Source organism: Oncorhynchus clarkii, chromosome 7, assembly GCF_045791955.1.
Source record: "Oncorhynchus clarkii lewisi isolate Uvic-CL-2024 chromosome 7, UVic_Ocla_1.0, whole genome shotgun sequence".
Taxonomy (NCBI): Eukaryota; Metazoa; Chordata; class Actinopteri; order Salmoniformes; family Salmonidae; genus Oncorhynchus; species Oncorhynchus clarkii.
The window spans coordinates 66,232,700-66,257,421 of record NC_092153.1 but is presented as its reverse complement, the minus strand read 5'-3'; the positions used below and the strand labels follow the sequence as shown (position 1 = coordinate 66,257,421).

At 42.5% G+C, this 24,722-nt stretch overlaps 1 protein-coding gene across 1 annotated transcript in view; it reads right to left on the bottom strand.

Annotated features, from left to right (window-relative positions):
- Nucleotides 1-24,722, bottom strand: part of LOC139413700 (receptor-type tyrosine-protein phosphatase gamma-like) — a 222,020-nt gene that overhangs the window by 87,589 nt on the left and 109,709 nt on the right. The window contains exons 3-4 of the mRNA XM_071161382.1: nucleotides 17,056-17,235; nucleotides 90-238 (exon numbers count right to left, since the gene is read on the bottom strand). Of these exons, the coding sequence (XP_071017483.1) occupies nucleotides 90-238; nucleotides 17,056-17,235 (329 nt within the window). The remainder of the gene's footprint in view (nucleotides 1-89; nucleotides 239-17,055; nucleotides 17,236-24,722) is intronic.

Genomic DNA, 24,722 nt, shown 5'->3' with positions numbered 1-24,722 from the left:
ATATGATTTAAACCCTACAGCCCCCTATCATCTGTGTCCATATGATCTAACCTCTACACACCCTGTCCTCTGTGGTCAAATAATCTTACCTCCACAGGGAACTTCCTGTCGTTGATGCTGTGTTCTGACCCTGCTGATCCGTTACTCTGACCCCAATGGAACTCAATCTTCTCCGCCTTGAAGCGTCCAGGCAGTCCTGCCCCCCGTACAAAGTAGTCATCCTTCAGCAGCACAGCCACTGGGGAGAGATGGGAAAGTGAATACAAATGAGCATAAGGAATATTAGTTGAGAAACAAGCGCAACTCTCACTCACAATTAAAAGCTGATGTTTTATTTTTTTGTCAATCAAAAGCATAACAATTCAGCCATCATCTGCTTTCATCAGATAGATAGATAGATAGATAGATAGATAGATAAGTGGGGAGGAGAGAGAGGATAAAATGAAGATAAGGGTAGAAGATAAGAGGAGAGGGAAAGCAGATAAGAGATAGTCAGTAAGGGGAGGGATAACTTCATTAGTTATCTGGAAAGTGTCTTACGTCAATCTGTGACTTACCTTTTCTCTGAGAATGTGCCTCAGTCCATTCTGGTTTTGTTGAGAACCGTTATGACTGAGACCAATGTAAAATGCACTTGATATATATTCGACTTGACTTAACTTGTGTGCATACCAGAACATCCTGTTTAATTTACTCCTAAATTAAAGTATTTTTCTACTGATGCCTTTTGGAAGCTAGGGGACTCTGGGAGTGGGACAAATAACAGCCTTCTTCTTTGCTGTCATCATTGGCCTAAAAAGTCCCTGAAGCATGCTAATTCACAGATCTCTCAGTTAATACTTGGAGCGCCAAAATTCCATAACTACTACAATGGCCATGACGGTCATGCTGTTGATATTTCAATTGTGTAAATATTCCATAATAAACAATAAAATGCTAAATTAATGCCTTTATTATGTTAAAATAGGTAATAAGAAACCCCAGGACACCAAATGTAAATTGTAATCAGTCAGAAAATGTATTGAATGATCCAAAAGCGCATAGACTGCAAATACTAAGGTGGCTGAAGAAATTCGGCAGTCCTCTCCAAATACTACGACTGCACCATCGAGCGCATCACAGCCTGGTACGGAGCAACTCCGTCCATGACCTCAAGGCCCTTCAGAGGGTGTTGAAGACAGCCCAGTACATCATTAAGGATCGTGTTCCTACCCATCCAGGAGATCTACTCGAAACAGTACCTGAGGAAGGCACACAGCATAATCAAGGACCACACACACTACAGCCACGAGCTGCTCTCTCCTTTAACGTCGGGCAGACGGAATCAAGGCATGAGGTCTGATACGAACAGGCTCAGAAACACTTTCTATTTACAAGCTATCAGACTGCTGAATACTTGAACTGCACTGTCCACCTGCTCTGATTCTCTGCACCTTAGCACACATGTACTCACATATGCACACAGACACTCAGAAACTCATGGACACACCCACACCTCACAACTGCTGCTACAAACCCCTTATTATACTGATCAGTTTATACACTGCCCCCAACCCCAAAACACATGTAAATATTGTACAATAAATTGAGCCTTCCTGTATTATACTTGTGCAAAAAAATATATATATATTATACTGAGCCATTTACTTTATGTTCCTTTTCTTATCTTTTATTATTGTTGCATTGTCGAGATGGAATCTGCAAATAAGCATTTCGTTAGACGATGTATACAATGTCTATCCCGTACATACAGTACAACTAATAAAACTTCAACTTGAACTACTCAAATAATACAGTAGTGTATTTTCTGACTGTAAGACAACAGTTGCCTGCCCAGCTGGCCCGTCCAAATGACACCTAAACTACATTGGAACTATTTTCACAAATAAAATAATAACAATAATAATATATGTGGACTAAAGTAGTCTGATGGGTGACAATATTATCAATTGTCAAATAGTGACAGATGACCAGCGCAGTGTGCATTGACAAAGAAGGGAAAGGAGATCAAATAGTACTTCTTCCACATCATCCGACAGAGGTCCATGCAGGCCAGACATCAGAAAGAGCAGATTCTAAGGTTTCTAATGACAACTCCACAAATTGCAGGGATGGTCTCTGTTTCAAAATATAACTTTCTCCTAGAATAACGGTGGCTCCCTGCACGTTCCTCATGTGAGTAGGTTACTGGTAACAATCAGCAATAGGCATTTGGGATAAATATCCTTTCTATTTTCTTCTGTTATATCCCATAATATTCTTACTGTAAAATATATGTGGACTGTGGTAGGTGCAGGTCCTGTTATATCTGCTAAATTAACACCTTCATTTCATTGGCATGACACAGCCATAGCCTTGGCTACTAAGCACAGATAAATACAACTCAAAACATGCTATTCTGTTCTTTTGAAATACATTGTCTTGTATCATGTTTTTTATGGCCTTCCTAAACAAAATATGAATGGATTTCTTAGTGATTCTGTATATTAACACTAGAAAGACAGACAGCACCATAATGACTAACAACACATTTAAAATGTGTAATTACTCTCCAGTTATGAGGTCATTTCCCCCCCATTCTTGACTTTTCCTTAATAAGTCTATATAACACACTGCTGTTGTTAGAATCTTAATATCACAAACAGAACTAGAGTTATAACCAGTTTTAGGATGGCATGTCATTTTATGAATATTTTTCCCTGCTGCCCCTTCTCCCAACAGATTGGCCTACTCCGCTCCTTCTCCCAACAGATTGGCCTACTCCGCTCCTTCTCTCAACAGATTGGCCTACTCCGCTCCTTCTCCCAACAGATTGGCCTACTCCGCTCCTTCTCCCAACAGATTGGCCTAATCCGCTCCTTCTCCCAACAGATTGGCCTACTCCGCTCCTTCTCCCAACAGATTGGCCTAATCCGCTCCTTCTCCCAACAGATTGGCCTACTCCGCTCCTTCTCTCAACACATTGGCCTACTCCGCTCCTTCTCCCAACAGATTGGCCTACTCCGCTCCTTCTCTCAACAGATTGGCCTACTCCGCTCCTTCTCTCAACAGATTGGCCTACTCCGCTCCTTCTCCCAACAGATTGGCCTACTCCGCTCCTTCTCCCAACAGATTGGCCTACTCCGCTCCTTCTCTCAATAGTTGAAGGTGTCGTGCCCAGTTGATAATCACCCTGATAATTGCCTCGAAACTGAACATAGACTATACCGAAACTAATTTCCCACATATAACAACGCATTAAATAAATTAAATATAGTATGATGGGGGAGAATGGGTGAGTTGAGCAAAAGGAAGCAAACAATGCATAATTATGTAACCACCAATTGTGAATGAAGTACAGGGTGGGCTATTCTATTGTATTCATATATTGTAATTATAATCTCAAAACGGTGTACCCTATATCAGTCCACTGAATCCATTTTAGAATCTGACTGTAATGTAACAAAATGTAGAAAAAGTCAAAGGGTCTGAATACTTTCCGAATGCACTGTATATGAGGGCCAACGGCAGCAGCAAAGATTCCACGTGAGCCAAATTGTGCACAGCCCACAGGGAGGAGAAACTGCCTTCAGAACAGAACCCATGACACCAGTTTCAGCTGCAAGCAAATTGTTGTGGGAAGTGATTAATTCCATAGCTAGAGGACTCCTGATATCTCCAGGAGTGCTAGCTAAGTGCTGCCTGTTTATCTCCAGGAGTGCTAGCTAAGTGCTGCCTGTTTATCTCCAGGAGTGCTAGCTAAGTGCTGCCTGTTTTCCCAGTAGCCTACTTGGTGTGTGAACTGCTGACTGCTCATAATTTGCAGATAGTTATTGAACAATCAATCACGATCAAGGGGCAGGGCGATTTGTGACTTGTTTTTGGTAATCAGTGGCTGTATTTGGGGGGAGGGGGGGGGGTGATTTCACCTCTCCTAGGCAATCAGCAATTAGTACAGGGATGTGTGCTCTCCACCTCTGCTAGGCAATTAGCAATGATTGCTAGTTCTTCAGTCTCCCCTGGTTTCTCAGTGGCAGCTGTAAGTGGCGGTCGTGTCAGTGGCAGTTCTGTCGCAAAACAAAGATCGTGGCCAAAACAAAGACCGTGGTCAAAACAAAGACAGTGGCCAACACAAAGATCGTGGCCAAAACAAAGACCGTGGCCAAAACAAAGACAGTTCGGCGGAGTTGTTCTGCCGAGTTGTTCAAGGAAGGAAAGAGAGGAAGGCTCACACCACTCTCTCACTTGAGTATCTTAACTAGTTATTTTGCTCTTTTGTAGCTTTGTCAACTATGTGTGTGTTTTCTATACCAGTTCGCACCTCTCCCTATATGTTTTACAGACGCTCCCGACCCCTTGGCTGCAACCCTTCTAATTTAGTGTACAACTCATGTGGAATTCTGGGTCTCTGGCAGCGTTTGGAATGTTTGGAACTGCCGATTTGCGGTCAAGAACGCTGAGTTCATCCCAGCCTATGCTGCCCCTTGACTTTTTGCCCCGGACGGAGACATGGATCACCCCAGAGAACACTGGTACTCCAGTTGCTCTTTCTTCATCTGACTATGTTGTCTCTCATATTCCGAGAGCATCTGTTCATCGCAGTAGTGGAACAGGTCTACTCATTTCTCCTAAGTGGAGATTTTCTCTTTTCTCCCAACTGTCCATCTCCTCAATTTAATTACATGCTGTCACTGTCACTTGTCCACCCAAGGTTAACATTACTGTCATCTATAGCCTACCAAGTGCTCTTGGAGAGTTCCTCAATGAGCTTGACACCTTTATGAGTTCATTTCCTGATGATGGCTCACCGCCCTTCGTACTTGGCGACTTCAACCTCCTGACGTTTGCCTTTGATTCACTTCTTTCCAACTCTCTTTCCCCTCCTTGCCTTTTTTGACCTCACTCTTTCCCAAACCCCTCCAACTCACAAGGCAGGCAAAACGCTTGACCTCATCACTACTAGAGGCTGCTCGCCTACTTATCTCACTGCACCCCCCCTACAAGTATCTGACCACTACTTTGTTTCCTTTTATGTCTCCTTTTCCTCCAACCTCAGCCCCTCAGCTCTTAGCCAGATGGTCATGCACCATCGCAATCTTCACTCTCTATCCCACTACTTTCTCCTCTTCTATCCTATCATCTCTCCCTTCCGCTAAATCCTTCTCATGATTCTGCCTCTTCGACCCTACTCTCTGCCCTTTCCTCCCGGCCGGCTAAGCCCTCCTCTCCTTCTCCGTGGCTGAATGATTCATTGCGAGCTTACAGAACAGGGCTGCGGGCACCTGAGTGAAATGAAGGAAAACAACACTTCTTGAGGACCTATCATCCTTTCACTCCCTCCTCTATTTTCTCTTCCTCTGTATCCACTGCTAAAGCCACTTTCTACCACTCTAAATTTCAAGCTTGTGCCTCTAACCGCAGGAAACTGTTTTCCAGCTTCAAACTAAACTAGTGCATGCAATCTGCTTCAGGTTATTAGTCAACCTACCAGGGTAGTTACAAACAGCACAGGAATGAAATAATCAACATGTATTAATTACATCATTACTAATGCTGCAGAAATTAGCTTGAAAGCAGTCTCCAAATCCATAGGATGTAGTGATCACAGTAGTGTAGCCATATCTAGGAAAAGCACATTTCAAAAGGCTGGGTCTAATATAGTGTATAAGAGGCAATACAATAACTTTTGTAGTGATTCCTATGTTGTTGATGTAAATAATATTTGTTGTTCTGTGGTGTGTAATGAGGAGCAACCATATGCTGCACTTGACACATTTATCAAATTGCTTATTCTAGTTAAATGACTGTAAAACTAATTAAATTCCTGTGTATTGATGAGGAATTGAATAAATGTATGGTTCAGAGGGATGAGGCAAAAGGAATGGCTAATTATTCTGGCTGCACAACCGATTGGCAAAACGTACTGAAAATTGAGAAATCATGTGACTGAAAAAGAATAAGAAACTATGCTATGAAACAAAGAAAAATGACATAAAGAATGATATTAAAAGCTTTGGAACACCTTAAATGAAATATTTGGCAAAAAGGCAAACTCAGCTCCATCATTCATTGAATCAGATGGCTCATTCATCACAAAACCGATTGATATTGCCAATTACTTTAATGATTTTTTTCATTGGCAAGATTAGAAAACGTAGGTATGCCAGCAACACTACACATCCAAGTACAACTGATCAAATTATGAAAGATAAGCATTGTCATTTTGAATTCCATAAGTGAGTGTGGAAGAAGTAAAAAAATTGTGTGTATCAACAATGGCAAGTCACAGGGGTCCGGTTGCAAAATGACTGAGGATAATAGAGGACGATATTGTCACTCCTATTTGCCATATATTCACATAGCTGACCAATCAGCCTGTTAGTAAACGTTTGGAAAAAATGGTGTTTGACCAGATACAATGTAGTAGTATAGTTTCTTCTTTTTTACTGTAAACAAATTGACAACAGACTTTCAGCATGATTATAGGGAAGGATGGCGCAGTGGCAGAGGGCAGACATTTTACGTGCCCTCAACCTGTGTTTCATTGTTCGTTGATCTGCGTTGTTCGTAACTTATTTTTTACTATTTTTGTACATAATGTTGCCGCTACCGTCTCTTATGACCGAAAATAACTTATAGACATCAGGACTGCGATTACTCACCACAGACAAGCAGAATCCTTTTTCTTCTTTCAAGACTCTGACGAGCCCGAGGCAAAGAATATACGGCTCCCTCGGGAACAGGCCCCGACCCCAGTGATCTGCGTTGCCAGCAGCTCTTCGCAATGCTTGAAGCACAGCGCTGTTTATGACTTCAAGCCTATCAACTCCCGAGGCTGGCAATACTATAGTGCCTATAAGAACATCCAATAGTCAAAGGAATATGAAATACAAATGGTATAGAGAGAAATAGTCCTATAATTCATATAATAACTACATCCTAAAACTTCTTAACTGGGAATATTGAAGACTCATGTTAAAAGGAACTACCAGAACTACAAAACTTTATTAGGGTGACTCTCAAGGGACAATGGAACCTACCTAAGATGTCACCTATTGAACAACTCTGCCACGCAGACCAACCACTGTTCAAGACCATTTCCCGTGTATACGATGCTCTTATGTCAGGACTAACACTGCCTGGGCTAGATAAACCCTGACTTAGATGGGAAAAAGATCTGGGTATTGATCTTGATGAGGATCTATGGAGTGACCTATACAGGGATGGTGTTACATCCACATTGAACTCCAGATACAGACTGATCCAGTTTAATTTCCTCCATCAGCTCTATATCACCCCATCTAGACTGCACAAGTTCAACCCAGATATCTCCTCCCTATGTTTTAGATGTGGCTCAGATGAAGGAACATTCCTCCATTCCACTTGGCAGTGTTCAAAACTACACGGTTTCTGGCAGGGGGTATGCGAAACCATATCCTCAATTCACGGGGTTGCATTCCCTTTAGACCCGGAGGTCTGTCTACTGGGTAACTTTACTAACACCAATCTTAGGCAAAGCCATACTATAAAGCTAACAGAAATATTGCTAGCGATTGCCAATAAATGTATTGCCTTGAAATGGAAATTGGATTCCTCCCTGCCAGTTGCAATGTGGCTATCGGAAGTTAATAGTTGTATCCCTTTGGTGAAAATCACTTACTGCTTGAGGAATAAGTTAACGACATTTTACAGAATTTGGCAACCTTTTATTGACTATATGGAGAATCTCCCCCCACATCTCAATGATTGAATCTATATATAATCCTCACATAATGTTTCACACATAATGTATAATATGTAGCCTACGGCAGGTGATCCAATGTCTCGTTATTATTTTTTTTCTTATTGTATGTTTGTTTATATAATTATTATAAAAACAAATAAAAAATTACGCTTGTCCGTTACTGTCACTTTGTCCTATCGTTGTCTAATATCTTTTCACTTTTGTTTTGAATGTTCTTAATTGAAAAATGCAAAAATAAAATATATTTAAAAAAAAAGGAACTACCAGCTTTCATTTGTTCTCATGTTCTGAGCAAGGAACTTAAACGTTAGCTTTCTTACATGGCACATATTGCAATTTTACTTTCTTCTCCAACACTGTGTTTTTGCATTATTTAAACCAAATTGAACATGTTTCATTATTTATTTGAGACAAAACTTTTTTTTCTTATGTATTACATTAAGTTAAAATAAAAGTGTTCATTCAGTATTGTTGTAATTGTCATTAGTACAAATATATATATATATATATATATTTTTTTATAAAATATATATATATACGTTTTTATAAATCTATATATATATATATATATAAAAACCGTCCGATTAATCAGTATTGGCTTTTTTTGATCCTCCAATAATCAGTTTCGGTATCGGCGTTGAAAAATCATAATCGGTCGACCTCTAGCACATACCCCAACCAGAAGCTATGGTTTACAGGCAGCATCCGCACTGAGCTAAAGGCTACAGCTGCTGCTTTCAAGGAGCGGACTCTAACCCGGAAGCTTATAAGAAATCAAGCTAAGGCCTCCGACGAACCATCAAATAGGCAAAGCATCAATACAGGACTAAGATTGAGTCGTACGACACCGGCTCTGACACTCGTCGGATGTGACAGGGCCTGCAAACCATTACAGACTACAAAGGGAAGCACAGCCGAGAGCTGCCCAGTGACACAAGCCTACCGGACGAGCTAACCTACTTCTATGCTTGCTTCGAGGTAAATAACACTGAAATATGCATGAGAGCACCAGCTGTACCAGAAGACTGTGTGATCAAGCTCCCCAGAGCTGATGTGAGCAAGACCTTTAGACAGAAACATTCACAAGGCCGCAGGGCCAGACAAATTACCAGGACTGCGAGCATGCGCTGACCAACTAGCAAATGTCTTCACTGACATTTTCAACCTCTTCCTGTCTGAGTCTGTAATACCAACATGTTTTAAGCAGACTATCATAGTGCCTGTGCCCAAGAACACTAAGGTAACCTGCCTAAATAACTAACAACCTGTAGCACTCACGTCCATAGCCATGAAGTGCTTTGAAAGGCTGGTCATGGCTCACATCAACATCATTATCCCAGAAACCCTAGACCCACTCCAATGTGCATACTTCCCCAACAAATCCACAGATGATGCAGTCTCTATTGCAGTCCACACTGCCCTTTCCCACCTGGACAAAATGACACCTATCTCACACCTATGTGAGAATGCTATTCATTGACTCCAGCTCAGTGTTCAACACCATAGTGCCCTCAAAGCTCATCAATAAGCTAAGGACACTGGGATTAAACACCTCCCTCTGCAACTGTATCCTGGACTTCCTGAGGGGCCGCCCTCAGATGGTAAGGGTAGATAACAACATAACCGCCATTCTGATCCTCAACACAGGGGCCCCTCAGTGGTGCGTGCTCAGCCCCTTCCTGTACTCCCTGTTGACTCATGACTGCACGGCCAGGCACGACTCCAACACCATCATTAAATTTGCCGATGACACAACAGTGGTAGGCCTGATCACCGACAACAACGAGACAGTCTATAAGGAGGAGGTCAGAGACCTGGCCGTGTGGTGCCAGGGCAACAACCTCTCCCTCAACGTGATCATGGCAAAGGAGATGATTGTGGAGTACAGGAAAAAGAGGACCGAGCACGCCCCAATTCTCATCGACAGGGCTGCAGTGGAGCAGGTTGAAAGCTTCAAATTCCTTGCTGTCCACATCACCAACAAACTAACATGGTCCAAGCACACCATGACAGTCATGAAGCGGGCATGAAAAAACCTATTCCCCTTCAGGAGACTTGGCATGGAGATTTGGCATGGGTCCTCAGATCCTCAAAAGGTTCTACAGCTGCACCATCGAGAGCATCACAGCCTGGTATGGCAACTGCTCGGCCTCCGAACGCAAGGCACTACAGAGGGTAGGGAAAACGGCTCAGTACATCACTGGGGCCAAGCTTCCTGCCGTCCAGGACCTCTATATCAGTCAGTGTCAGAGGAAGGCCCTAAAAATTGTCAAAGGCTCACAGCCACCCTAGTCATAGACTGTTCTCTCTGCTACCACACGGCAAGTGGTACCGGAGCGCCAAGTCTAGGTCCAAGAGGCTTCTAAACAGCTTCTACCCCAAAGCCATAAGACTCCTCCTGAACATCTAGTCAAATGACTACCCAGACTATTCACATTGCCTATTCGCATTTATCTCTTAATCTTATCCATATTTTATAAACTGCACTGTCGGTTAGGGGCTCGTAAGTTAGCATTTCACTGTAAGGTGACCTGTTGTATTCGGCGCATGTGACTAATACAATTTGATTTGATTTGACATTCAACAAGCACCACACTTACACAAATTACTGATGATTGGCTGAGAGAAATGTAGGACTTCAGTTCGGCTTTTGACATTATCGATCATAGTCTGCTGATGGAAAAAATGTGTTAAGCCTCTACAGCCCCTGCCATATTGTGGATAAAGAGTTAACTGTCTTACAGAACACAGAGTTCTCCAACATAATCCAGCTACAATAAGGATTGGGTACATAATGAAATGTAATGTCATGTCATATTTTAAATGTTATATCACTGCCTTAATGTTGGGGGCGGCAGGGTAGCCTAGTGGTTAGAGCGTTGGGCTAGCAAACGGAAGGTTGCAAGTTCAAATCCCCGAGCTAACAAGGTACAAATCTGTCGTTCTGCCCCTGGATAGGCAGTTAACCCACTGTTTCTAGGCCGTCATTGAAAATAATAATTTGTTCTTAACTGACTTACCTAGTTGAAAAAAGAAAAACAAATGTTGCTGGACCCCAGGAGGAGTAGCTGCTGCCTTGGCAGGAACTAATGGGGATCCTTAATAAATACACAATTAAGCCATCAATTAACCCCTGCAACCTCCAGTAAACATGCTCTCAGGGAGAGGGAGATATCCATGTTTGATCAAAGGGCTTGGACTAGCTTGCTAGCTACAGCCTTCCCTGGGCTTTCTACATTTAAATACATTATCAAACACAGTTTAATTAGCATTAACGGTTGACAACTTTTTTTTCATCATGCAAGAGAACTTGCACAATTTAAAGACAAAACATGACTTTGCAGTTTGCTTTGAAGTTAGTTACATCTTGTCTTGTTGAAGAATTCCCCTTTCAGGAGTTGAGAAATGTAATTATAAGTAAAGGCTTTGGCCGTGTGTGGTGCAAACACTAAACACTGATGCTGGATTTCTAGTTTCCCGTCACACAACATGTGGAGTATTCGAAGAGTGATGTGCTGATCTAGGATTAGTTATGCCTTTTAGATCATAATGAAAAAGATTATATGGACAGGGGGGGTCGTGATCCTAGAACAGCACTCCTCCCACACTGAGACGCTTTATGAATACAGGCCACGGAACTCCATCGTATGTGAACAACTCTGACATTTCCCCTCTCTGTCCGTGGCGTGGTAGCTAAGTGAGTGTGCTCTGTGCATGTTTCGATGAATCCAAAACTCTTGAACATCTCTCCAGCTGATATTATTAGCCAGATTAGGCCCCTGATCCCCCTGACTGTTATATGTGGATTAAGCCTAGCTGGGCCCTCCAGAAAAGATGCAGCTACAGCAAGGCTTATTTTATTTACAAAGCCAACTGAGGAGAGGAGAGGAGAGGAGAGGAGAGGAGAGGAGAGGAGAGGAGAGGAGAGGAGCATGAGGACAAACAAACCCAGAGTGACTGTAAAAAAACAGAGCTGTGGAAACAAGCAGCGTCACGGTAGGGAGGGAGGGAGGGAGGGAGGGAGGGAGGGAGGGAGGGAGGGAGGGAGGGAGGGAGGTGGGAGGAAAATGAGAGAAAGGTAGACAGGACAAAAGACAGTGGAAGAGATGGACAGTATGAATGAGGGGAAAGAGAGTGTGAGAGAGAGATGGCTGTACATGTCTACCAGGCTAAGGTTTGTGAAAAGGTCCCAGATCCAGGAGATTTTCACAAGCTCCTTCAAGCACACTATAAACATACAACCACACAGCTGAAAACTGATCCGCCTGCTATGGACAGTGTCATAGTCAACCAAACATGCATACACATGCAAAGAGACACATGCAGATGCACACAGAAGAGGAGATGAGAGTAGTGTTGCCACGATACCATAATTCTTACTTTGATACAAATACCAGAATTAGTATCACAATACTCAATACCATCATGATACTCAATACCATCACAATACTCAATACCACCGCGATACTCAATACCATCACAATACTCAATACCATCACGGTACTCAATACCATCACGGTACTCAATACCATCACGATAATCAATACCATCACGATACTCAATACCATCACGATACCCAATACCATCACAATACTCAATACCATCACGGTACTCAATACCATCACAATACTCAATACCATCACAATACTCAATACCATCACGGTACTCAATACCATCACGGTACTCATTTCCATCACAATACTCAATACCAAAACAATCCAACAACAAAAAAAGTCACAGAATGGTACTTGATCCAGACAGAGTTGTATCACTACATCTAAACGTTTTTTTTAGACACCCATGTATGCAATAATTCATCAATTATACAATCAATTTTACGTAGCTTTTACCAACTTAACTCCAAAATAACAATGGTCATAATGTATTTGAATGATAAACTGGGTAAATCCAGATGTAGCCTAGGTCTATTCCCAATGCCGGTGAATGCATATTATTCAATAGGAGTGTGTGCATGCATTGAGTTATTGAGCTTCTTGTAGCTGATTTCATGGGTAGTTAATTCAGCTGTACGCTAACAAGGAAGGTTAGTCTACAAATAAAGCTGGAAGCTACTGATATTGTCTTGCATTGTAAAAGTGTTCTGGCCTCTATGGACATAGTTTTGCCGTGCTATGGGACTCCAAATCACGGCCAGTTGTGATTCAGCCTGGAATCAAACCAGGGTCTGTAGTGACGCCTCTAGCAGTAAGATGCAGTGCCTTAGACCGCTGTGCCACTCGGCAGCCCGATAGGTAATGAGCAGTTAAAACAGTTCTACATGCCGTGTTGCATTATTCCAACTGATCTGGAGTGGGTCGAGAGCTTCAAGTTCATTGGAGTCCACATCACTAAGGGCTTACCATGGTCCACACATACGTGCATAGTTGTAAAGAGGACACGGCAGCGTCTCGTCCCCCTCAGGAGGCTGAAAAGACTTGGCATGGGCCCTTGGATCCTCAAAAAGTTCTACAGCTGCACCATCGACAGCATCTTGACTGGCCGCTTGGTATGGCAAATGCACCACCCTTGACCACAAAGCGCTAGAGGGTGATGCAGACAGTACAGTACATCACTGGGGCCGAGCTCCCTCTATATCAGAGGAAGGCTGAAAAATTACCAAAGACTTCAGCCACCCAAGCCATAGACTGTTCACTCTGCTACCGTCCAGCAAATGGTCCCGAAGCATCAGCTCTCAGACCAACTGGCTCCGAGACAGCTTTTACCCTCAAGCCATAAGACTGCTAAATAGTGGTACCCTAACTATCTGCACTGACTATATATATATATATATACACACCATATACACCCTCACACACAAATTCACACAAATTCACACAAATTCACACACACACACACACACACACACAAAATAATTAACTGCTGCTACTCTGTTCTTTATTTTACTCTTATAATTATCTGTCCTGATGACTAGTCACTTTACACTGCCTTCATGTAATTCTACCTCAAATACCTTGTACCTCTGCACAATGATCTAGTAATGGTACACCCTGTATATAGTTTAATTCCTGTGTATTTCACTGTATTCATTGTGATACCATGGAAAGGGTTCATTAGCAATAATTTCACAGTAAAGTCTATACCAGTTCTATTCGGTACATTTGCCAAACATTCAATATAATTTGATTTGGGGAGCTAGCAATGCAGCCCAGACAGCTCTTGCAATGAATGAGTAAGTGGAGCAGGAACTGTGCTCTTCACACTATAAAGGGCCTGCACTGATACACAGACTTGATCCTCTCAATCACGTGAGACACATTTGACAGAAGTACCGAACGTAACAAAAATTTGAGTGCCGAACCTTTACTATTAGTAATTCTGGGGGGGGGTTTCGGTATACCGCGCAAAACTAAAGGAGAGGCAGGCGGGCCGGCCCTGGGACTGTGTTTGAGCGCTCCAGCAGTCGAGCAGAGCGGGAATTAGATGCTAAGCCAAAAAAATCTTGAAGCACAGGCTGTGAAAGAATGGAAGTAAATCCTTGATCAATGCAAATGTCTCCGGGACCACCTTTCCACGTGAATTTGCTAAAAGGCCCAGTGCAGTCAAAAACATGATTTCCTTGGTTTTATATACACTGCTCAAAAACACTAAAGGGAACACTAAAATAGCACATCCTAGATCTGAATGAATGAAATATTCTTATTAAATAGTTTTTTCTTTACATAGTTGAATGTGCTGACAAAATCACACAAAAATGATCAATGGAAATCAAATTTATCAAACCATGTAGGTCTGGATTTGGAGTCACACTCAAAATTAAAGTGGAAAACCACACTACAGGCTGATCCAACTTTGATGTAATGTCCTTAAAACAAGTCAAAATGAGGCTCAGTAGTGTGTGTGGCCTCCACGTGCCTGTATGACCACCCTACAACGCCTGGGCATGCTCCTGATGAGGTGGCGGATGGTCTCCTGAGGGATCTCCTCCCAGACCTGGACTAAAGCATCCGCCAACTCCTGGACAGTCTGTGGTGCAATGTGGCTTTGGTGGATGGAGCGAGACATGATGTCCCAGATGTGCTCAATTGGATTCAGGTCTGGGGAACGGGCGGGCCAGTCCATAGCATCAATGCCTTCCTCTTGCAGGAACTGCTGACACACTCCAGCCACATGAGGTCTAGCATTGTCTTGCATAAGGAGGAACCCAGGGCCAACCGCACCAGCATATGGTCTCACAAGGGGTCTGAGGATCTCATCTCGGTACCTAATGGCAGTCAGGCTACCTCTGGCGAGCACATGGAGGGCTGTACGGCCCCCCAAAGAAATGCCACCCCACACCATGACTGACCCACTGCCAAACCGGTCATGCTGGAGGATGTTGCAGGCAGCAGAACGTTCTCCACGGCATCTCCAGACTCTATCACGTCTGTCACGTGCTCAGTGTGAACCTCCTTTCATCTGTGAAGAGCACAGGGCGCCAGTGCCGAATTTGCCAATATTGGTGTTCTCTGGCAAATGCCAAACGTCCTGCACGGTGTTGGGCTCTAAGCACAACCCCCACCTGTGGACGTCGGGCCCTCATACCACCCTCATGGAGTCTGTTTCTGACCATTTGAGCAGACACATGCACATTTGTGGCCTGCTGGAGGTAATTTTGCAGGGCTCTGGCAGTGCTCCTCCTTGCACAAAGGCGGAGGTAGCGGTTCTGCTGCTGGGTTGTTGCCCTCCTACGGCCTCCTCCACGTCTCCTGATGTACTGGCCTGTCTCCTGGTAGCGCCTCCATGCTCTGGACACTACGCTGACAGACACAGCAAACCTTCTTGCCACAGCTCGCATTGATGTGCCATCCTGGATGAGCTGCACTACCTGAGCCACTAGTGTGGGTTGTAGACTTCGTCTCATGCTACCACTAGAGTGAAAGCACCGCCAGCATTCAAAAGTGACCAAAACATCAGCCAGGAAGCATAGGAACTGAGAAGTGGTCTATGGTCCCCACCTGCAGAATCACTCCTTTATTGGGGGATGTCTTGCTAATTGCCTGTAGTCTATTCCATTTGCAAAACAGCATGTGAAATTTATTGTCAATCGGTGTTGCTTCCTAAGTGGACGGTTTGATTTTACAGAAGTGTGATTGACTTGGAGTTACATTGTGTTGTTTAAGTGTTCCCTTTATTTTTTTGAGCAGTGTATTTTTCCACACTATGATGGTTGAAATAACATGGTGAAATTGTGAAAATTATGATAATGTTCTGTGAGTGTAAGAGCTGTTTGAAAAGACTGGCTGGAATTTCAGTAAATTTGTTAATAGACCAATAAGAAAGCATTAAAAACCTCTCTGCCAATAAGAGCTAGTTTTCCGTTTTCCCCTCCCCACTTCCAGACAGTCCTAGCAAAATGATTGTTTGAGAAATAGCTCTTTGCTAAGAAGCAATTTTTGTTTACTCTTGACCACTAACTGGAAATGAGCAGAGTAGGGTATTTCATTGTTACCAGAAATTGATATAGAAATTTGCCTGGGGAATTATTTTTTTAGCTGAAGACTTCTGGACTCTGGCCAGTCAAACACAGCTCAAAGCCAAAGCGGGTCAAGGCACCATGCAGAGAAAGTTGTAAAATCATTCAGAATCAACTATTAAGATCTAGACCCTTTGTGTTTACTGTAATTATAATGTCAGCAGGAACACGCAAGGTGAAGTTTAACACTATGTAAAGCCAAAACCGAACGTTCACTCATCATAATCAAATAGTGTGTATTTATGTATCGTCTCGACCAGCTCCGCTAGAGAATTAGAAACCTAAGCCTGTTCTACTCCAATAGTTATTTTTTTTCTCTTCGTGGTATCCAATTAGTAGTTACAGTTTTGTCCCATCGCTGCAACTCCTGTACGGACTCAGGAGGCGAAGGTTTGAAAGCCGCACATTCTCCGAAACACGACCCTGCCAAGCCGCACTGCTTCTTGACACAATGCCCGCTTAACTCGGAAGCCAGCCGCACCAATGTGTCAGAGGAAACACTGTACACCTGGCGACCATGTCAGCGTGCATGCGCCCGGACCGCCACAGGAGTTGCTAGATTGGACAAGTACATCCCGGCCGACCAAACCCTCCCCTAACCTGGACAAAGCTGGGCCAATTGTGCGCCGCCCCATGTCGCGGCTGGCTGTGACAGAGTCTGGACTCAAACCAGGATCTCAAGTAGCACAGCTAGCACTGTGATGCAGTGCATTAGACCAGTTCTGTTGAAGTGAAGGAATCTAACCTGTTATCTAACCTGAGCATTGAGGATAGCACCCATCCCTGTCTCACCCTGCTAAGGAAGTGAACATCTGTTGAATTCAAAGAGTTCTGAATGAATGAATGAGGGCACGCTAACCTGTCTTCCCTGTGTTCTTCATGGAGGTCTTGTTGGACGACTCAGCGTTGAACCCATTGAGGGTCAGCTCCTGGTACTCCTGAGACACCTGGGCATCCTCGTCTGAAATATCCACTGGTGATTGGTTCCTCTCCACACACTCAGGGTAGGAGGAGGCCCAGCCCCCAGTCCCGTGGTTCCCTACAGAAAGAGGGGAGAGAGAGTCAGTTACACCATCCACAGCACTAAGATCTGGGACAGTATTCAAAAAACATCTCAGAGTACTACAGTTCCTAAATAGAGACAGAGAGTGAAACCCCACCACCCACCTTTCTCTTTGCAGTGAAAGAGACAGTGAGCCAGTAGAAAAATCTACTTCCTGATTCACTGTCTGCTCTTCTAATCCTCTCTCACCCCCACAGAATAATCCCCCAAAGATGTGGCTGTTCTTGATCTGTTCACTGCTACACATTTCAATGTTTTTATTTACCTTTATTTAACCAGGTAAGACCCATTGGGGTTAAAAACCTATTTTGCGAGGGCAACCTGGCAAGAAGGCAAAACACAGAAAAACCAGCATGTACATAAAATATTACAGAAATACTAAAATACCCCCCACACACACACCTGAGGAGCAATCCACTGCAGTCATGCTTTTTTCAGATGAATTTGTCACCAGCTTCTCATGCTGAAGCAGTAAACTAGACCCCTGAGTGCTACAGATTTGTCCATCAAGATAAATTAGGATGAATCGTCTTCTCCCCGTTCCACATACTGCCTGGAAGCGTGCATTGATTGGACAGGTCTGGATTCCATGGAAGAGCGGCCGCTATGGATCTGGGCTGTGCTTCTTACTAATAGCGGCATCAGTAAGCTGGAGTGAAGTCATCATTCATCGCTTGTGTCTGTCTGTACCAGCGCCACTCTAATATCTCACACCGCTAAAGAAAAGCACACACACACACACACACACACACACACACACACACGTCTTGCCATAGAGCAGATAAAGGAAATATGCTTGCCATACAACAGAGTGAAGAACACCGTTTGTGTCTCAAAACAACAAGAGAAAATAAGTAGTTCTCATACAGTTAAATAGCATCCCCCCCGCACTTCAGCCACAGCAATAACAGATGATAGCTGCTTGCCACTCAACAGGATACTGTTTATACACTGATTGCACAAAACATTAGAAACACCTGCTCTTTCCATGACATAGGCTGACCAGGTGAATTCAGATGAAAGCGATGATCCCTTATTGACGTCACCTGTTAAATTCACTTCAATCAGTGGAGATGAAGGGGAGGAGACAGGTTAAATAATGATGTTTAAGCCTTGAGACAATTGAGACATGGATTGTGTATGTGTGCAATTTAGAGGGTGAATGGGCAAGACCGGTTTGTAGTACCGGTTTGAGTGTGTCAAGAACTGCAACGCTTCTGTGTTTTTCACGCTCAACAGTTTCCCGTGTGTATCAAGAATGGGCCACCGCCCAAAGGACATCAAGCCAACTTTACACAACTGTGGAAGCATTGGAGTCAACATGGGCCAGCATCCCTGTGGAACGCTTTCGACACCTTGTAGAGTCAATGCCTCAACGAATTGAGGCTATTCTGAGGGCAAAAGGGGGTGCAACTCAACATTAAGAATGTGTTCCTAATGTTTTATACACTCTGTGTAAAGGCTACAGTAGGGAGAGAGAGCAGGCTCTGAGGAAATGTCATGTATTTTCTACTTCTGTAAATAAAACCCTGGCTGTCTCATCTTGGTTTGACATATTCCTGTCTCTCACTCTACCAGGTGGAAACACAAATCTAATCCTTTATGGACACATCTGTTTTCTTCAAAATAACAAACAACCTAATTACATGTAAAAAGCCATGTTTTCAGGAATGCACATAATAACTACACCACAGATAGAAATAAATGAAAAAAAATTACAGTCAAATAATACGCTCCACAGAAACGTAATTACACACACTTAAACTTGAAACGCTTTTTGATTTTTTCCAGCTGTAGCCTCGAGTTCACTTCCCTGGAAAGCAATCCCTGATCAAAAGCTAGCTCAGAGCTTTCCACGTCTGTATTATTTGTCGGCAACTTATTTGGTAAACAACCTGCAGCTTTATGAAAACAGTTCTGATTGTAGCTTCAAATCCTGATGCCCCTCCTCACAGTCAACAACACCCCCACACACTCATCATGAAGAGTTACAGCACATTTATGTATCCAACCTCTATCATACTGTACCTAATAGTTACATCAATCATTTTCCAATTTATCTTTACAGAAATGTAAGACTAATGTTGAGGGAATTTCTTTAACAGATAATATTATATTGACTATGTATTCACCATGCATAATTCCATCTATTTATTTTTCCCCCTGGAAGCTATTTCTTCACAGAATGGCAATTGACTTGATTAAACAATGGGTAATTATATGTATTCCTTACAATCTTTGCTTACGTGGCAGAAAACGTTTTCTGTGCCGATGAACAAAGTATACACAATGGGAATTTGGGCTTTTAGTTTAATATATAACCATTGTAATAACCACCCATGAGCTTCTTCCCGTCCCACTGTTTTCTTATGAGGCCCTCTGGCCTTTCCAATCCACAGGAGTTTGACTCAATTTCCCCTGCTAACAGGAAGCCCCTGCTGCCATCCCCATGTCACCCCAGATCAGCTGGGCCCAGGTCAGTGACATAGAGCCAAACACTGTGAATCAGTATGACTGATGCTCGAAGCAAGCTAGATCTACTCAGGGTTTTCTAAAGCTAACCAGAATCTGTTAGCTTCACATTCCAGCTCAGGCTTCATACATACTACGATGGTGGATATTGCTCGTACGCCTGCCGATAACTCGAGCAGGCTTGTAACTGTGTGTGCATGTCGCACGTGGCTAGTCGAACACCAAACTCTTTATTGAGACAATGCTGAAACATGAATCCATGGGCGAGTCAGTGACACATTTTCATTTGTTCCGGAATCAAAATGAAAGAAAAGTTATCTTGCAAATTCAGCAGGCTACGGTGTGAAATAGGCTTTTAGAAGTGCCGTCTTTATGTTACCACGTATAGTTAATGCCGACTTTGGTGTTCTTATCAGTGCACAACCACAAGCACCTTTTCCCCCACTCCTATCGATAAAATAACTGTATTAAGTCATACAAAAGGGTTACTGTGCGTGAAGATTAAAATGCATTCTGTCATTACCAAATGTGTAATGTGATATATATTACAAAAAAAAAAAGTGGTTTAAATGTACAATGTTTGCAAGAGGAAGGAAACCTCTTTTCATTGGTCCTCAACTCGTGGCTCAATCATTTCATCCAGGGTAGGTGGAGTTAGCCTACCCCGGAGCAAGTTAGTTCTGAAGGATTTGTTGCCATAGAAAATGTACTTGGCTAAAAGTTGAGCCACTTACAAATGACCGGTCATCCCGAGTTGATCTCAGACTTGACCAAAGTTAACTTGATAACTCCTCAAACCTGCTTCATAGGATACCCCTCAGGTCAGTGACACACACACCCAGGAGGGGAAGCCGATTGGAATGGGATGACTGAACAGACAGACGAGCGCACACACACACACACACACACACACACACAGGTGGGTATATGTAAGTAACACTGGGGATTGGTGGGAGGGAAAGGTTTGACCGCCACACCAGAGAGACAATTTACTGGACCAGTGAACAATGTGTACAAAAGACAGGTGACATGTTCAGTTGGGCTGGATGACAGACATGTTATAGAACGTTAACGACACAGTTGGCCTTGTAGTTAGTCTTGCATAGCGTCTTGTGATCGAGGAGAAGCAGGGAAATCCAGGCTAGGATTTCTTTCACGCATAAGAAGCAGCGATGGTCAAAAACAACGGCTGATAGAGTACATGCCCCGGTAGAGGAATAAATGAATATGCTGTCTTTTCAGGAGGGGCTTTCCACGCCACACTAGCCATAGACGTGGTCCTACTCTGCACAATTACCTATTCCTACTTAACACTGTAGTAAGATAATAGAACACTTTTAGCTGAAAAGGAAAATACTAATTCTGGTGAAACAAAGGATTTCTCCAGTACGTTGTTTCATGAGAGGCAATGAGGCTACTCTGAACGTGAAGACCCTGTAATACAGTACAATGCTGTTGGCTGAAAAGAAAAGGCTGGTAGCTCGCACTGTCAGGATGAAACCACTGTTTGTTGAAAGCCGTTGCATTATTCCCCGGTTTATTGGCTCATAAAGAGGAGAAGAGCCTCAAGGCTGTAAATACAGTTCTCTCTGTGTGAGTGTTACAGTTGAGGGTGACTCACTGTTTAAAACTTCTTAGGGCTGCAATCCCGTTAACGGTATCAATGACAACAGCCAGTGAAAGTGCAGGGCGCCAAATTCAAAACAACAGAAATCTCATAATTAAAATTCCTCAAACAAACATGTATCTTATACCGTTTTAAATGTAATCTTGTTGTTAATCCCATCACAGTGTCCGATTTCAAATAGGCTTTACAGCGAAAGCACCACAAACAATTATGTTAGGTCACCACCAACTCACAGAAATATTCAGCTATTTTTCCAGCCAGAGAGGAGTCACAAAAAGCACAAAGAGATCAAATTAATCACTAACCTTTGATGATCTTCATCAGATGACACTCATAGGACTTCATGTTACACAATACATGTATGTTTTGTTTGATAAAGTTCATATTTATATAAAAAAATCTCAGTATACATTGGCGCGTTACGTTCACTAGTTCCAAAAACATCCGGTGATATTGCAGAGAGCCACATCATTTTACAGAAATACTCATTATAAATGTTGATAAATACAATTGTTAGACATGGAAATATAGATATACCTCTCCTTAATGCAACCGCTGTGTCAGATTTTAAAAAAAACTTTACGGAAAAAGCAAACCATGCAATAATCTGAGACGGCGCTCAGAAGAAAATAAATGTATCCGCCATGTTGGAGTCAACAGAAATCAGAAATAACATTATAAATATTCCCTTATTTTTGATGATCTTCATCATAATGCACTCCCAGGAATCCTAGTTCCACAATAAATGTTTGTTTTGTTCGATAATGTCCATTATTTATGTCCAAGTAGCTACTTTTGTTACCGTGTTTAGTACACAAATCCAAACGCTCGTGCAGGTCCAGCCGAACGTCGGAAGAAAACTTTAAAAAGTTATATTACAGGTCGAAGAAACTTGTCAAACTAAGTATAGAATCAATCTTTAGGATGTTGTTATCATAAATCTTCAATAACTTTCCAACCAGAGAATTCCATTGTCTGTAGAAATACCATGGAACGCAGGTCGCTATCATGTGAAATGTGCATGACCAGGACCTGGCTCTCTGCCAGACTCAAAGAGCTCTTATCCGGCCCCACAATACAGTAGAAGCCTCATTCAAGTTTCTAAAGACGGTTGACATCTAGTGGAAGCCGTAGGAAGTGCAATATAACCAATATCCCACTGTGTACTCAATAGGGGCTGGGTAGAAAATCAACCAACCTCAGAATTCCCACTTCCTGTTTGGATTTCTTCTCAGGTTTTGGCCTGCCATATGAGTTATGTTATACTCACAGACATCATTCAAACCGTTTTAGAAACTTCAGAGTGTTCTATCCATTCTATCCAATACTAATAATAATATGCATATATTAGCAATTGGGACTGAGGAGGAGGCCATTTACTCTGGGCACCTTTAATCTAAGCTACTCAATACTGCCCCTGCAGCCATAAGAAGTTAATTAACCTGCATTTGCCTGTTTGCAAATACTAATCTTTGATATAACTGGGAAGAGGTACAGTGCCTCAAATATTACTCACAGTAACACATTTATATTTGCTCACTGTTTCTCAAATAGCTGAAATAGCCATTGTATCTTTTCTTAAAAAGACAAAATTGTAAGAGACAAAGTACATTCATGCACAATGTTCTACAGAGCTTAACTCAAATAACAAGTGTTTTCATGCCACTCCCACACCTTATTGACAAGCCTCCAATAACTTTATCTATTCCAGTTCCATGTTGGAACTTTCTATTCCACTTCCATGTTAGAAATGTTACTATTCCAATTCCATGTTAGAACTCTGTCTCTATTCCCGATCTATTTTAGAGGTCCTAGGAGACTTGTACCATGTTTCCCCCACAGCCCATGTCTCCAGCAGGAGAAAAACAGCAATTGCTGGTTAGTGTCAATACAAATAAATGAATGAGAGTAATAAACCCAACACTGGAACAACTCAAATACTAATTGCACACGTGTCAGTTTTGTCCAAGCGCAACATGCAACAGGGTCTAATCTGGCGTTCGTTTTCCATCAGAAATAGATTCCAGGCCATTTACCAGCACTGAGATAATTGGGGTCTTTAAAAGTAACAGAGAAAGGGAGGAGCAGAGCTAGGATCAGATAACAAAGGGTTGTGAAGTCGGTTAATTATTCTCAATGTCATCAATCAGGCTGACTGTAATCCTAGTGGCTGGCTCTGCCTCTGCTGCCAGTGAATGGATGGAGGGAACAGTCACCGTTCGGGCAGAAAGACTACAGAAATGAGAACTTGGATGTGCAACATCTAACCAAGCTGCAATAACCCCAGTCAAGTCAACCAATATGCACTGTATGCTAGTTCAGGGTAGCAGTGAGGTGCTACCCTTAACTAGCCTTCAGTCCACCGTTCACTATATGGTCCGTCGAGCCGGATGGTTGACTTGGCTTGAATGCATTTATTGTAGGTTGGTTTACAAAGACAGTCCAGTGACGTCAGCATTAAAGATCAGTGGGGGGGATTGATACAGTTACATTTCGTGACATTATTTTTGAACTATATTATATCGGTACTTGACTCAAAGTATCGATGTGTAAAAAAATATATACACAGCCATTCAAAAGTCTGGGGTCACTTGAAATGTCCTTGTTTTTGAAAGAAAAATAAATAAATTGTCCATTAAAATAACATCAAATCGATCAGAAATACAGTGAAGAAGTGTACAATGCTGTGTACTACTCCCTTCACAGAACAGCGCAAACTGGCCATAACCAGAATATAAAGGAGTGGGAGGCCTCGGTGAACAACTGAGCAAGAGGATGTAGATATATTTTCTACATTGTGGAAAAATAGTGAAGACCTCAAAACTATGAAATAAAACATATGGAATCATGTAGTAACCAAAACAGTGCCAAACATAAAAATATATTTCATATTTGAGATTCTTCAAAGTAGCCACCCTTTGCCTTGATGACAACTATTGGCAGTCTCTCAACCAGCTTCATGAGGAAGTCCCTTGGAATGCATTTCAATTAACAGGCGTGCCTTGTTAAAAGCTATTTGTGGAATTTTCTTCCTTATTCATGCATTTGAGTGATTTGTGTTGTGACAAGGTGTTATACAGAAGATAGCTCTATTTGGTAAAAGACCAAGTCCATACTATGGCAAGAAGAGCTCAAAAAAAGCAAAGAAAAATTACAGTCCATCATTACTTTAAAAACGTCAAGAACGTTGAAAGTTTCATCACACGCAGTCGCAAAAACCATGAAGCGCTACAATGAAACTGGCTCTCATGAGGACTACCAAAGGAAAAGAAGACCCAGAGTTACCTCTGCTGCAGAGCATAAGTTCATTAGAGTTACATGCACCTCAGAAATTGCAGCCAAAATAAATGCTTCACAGATTTCA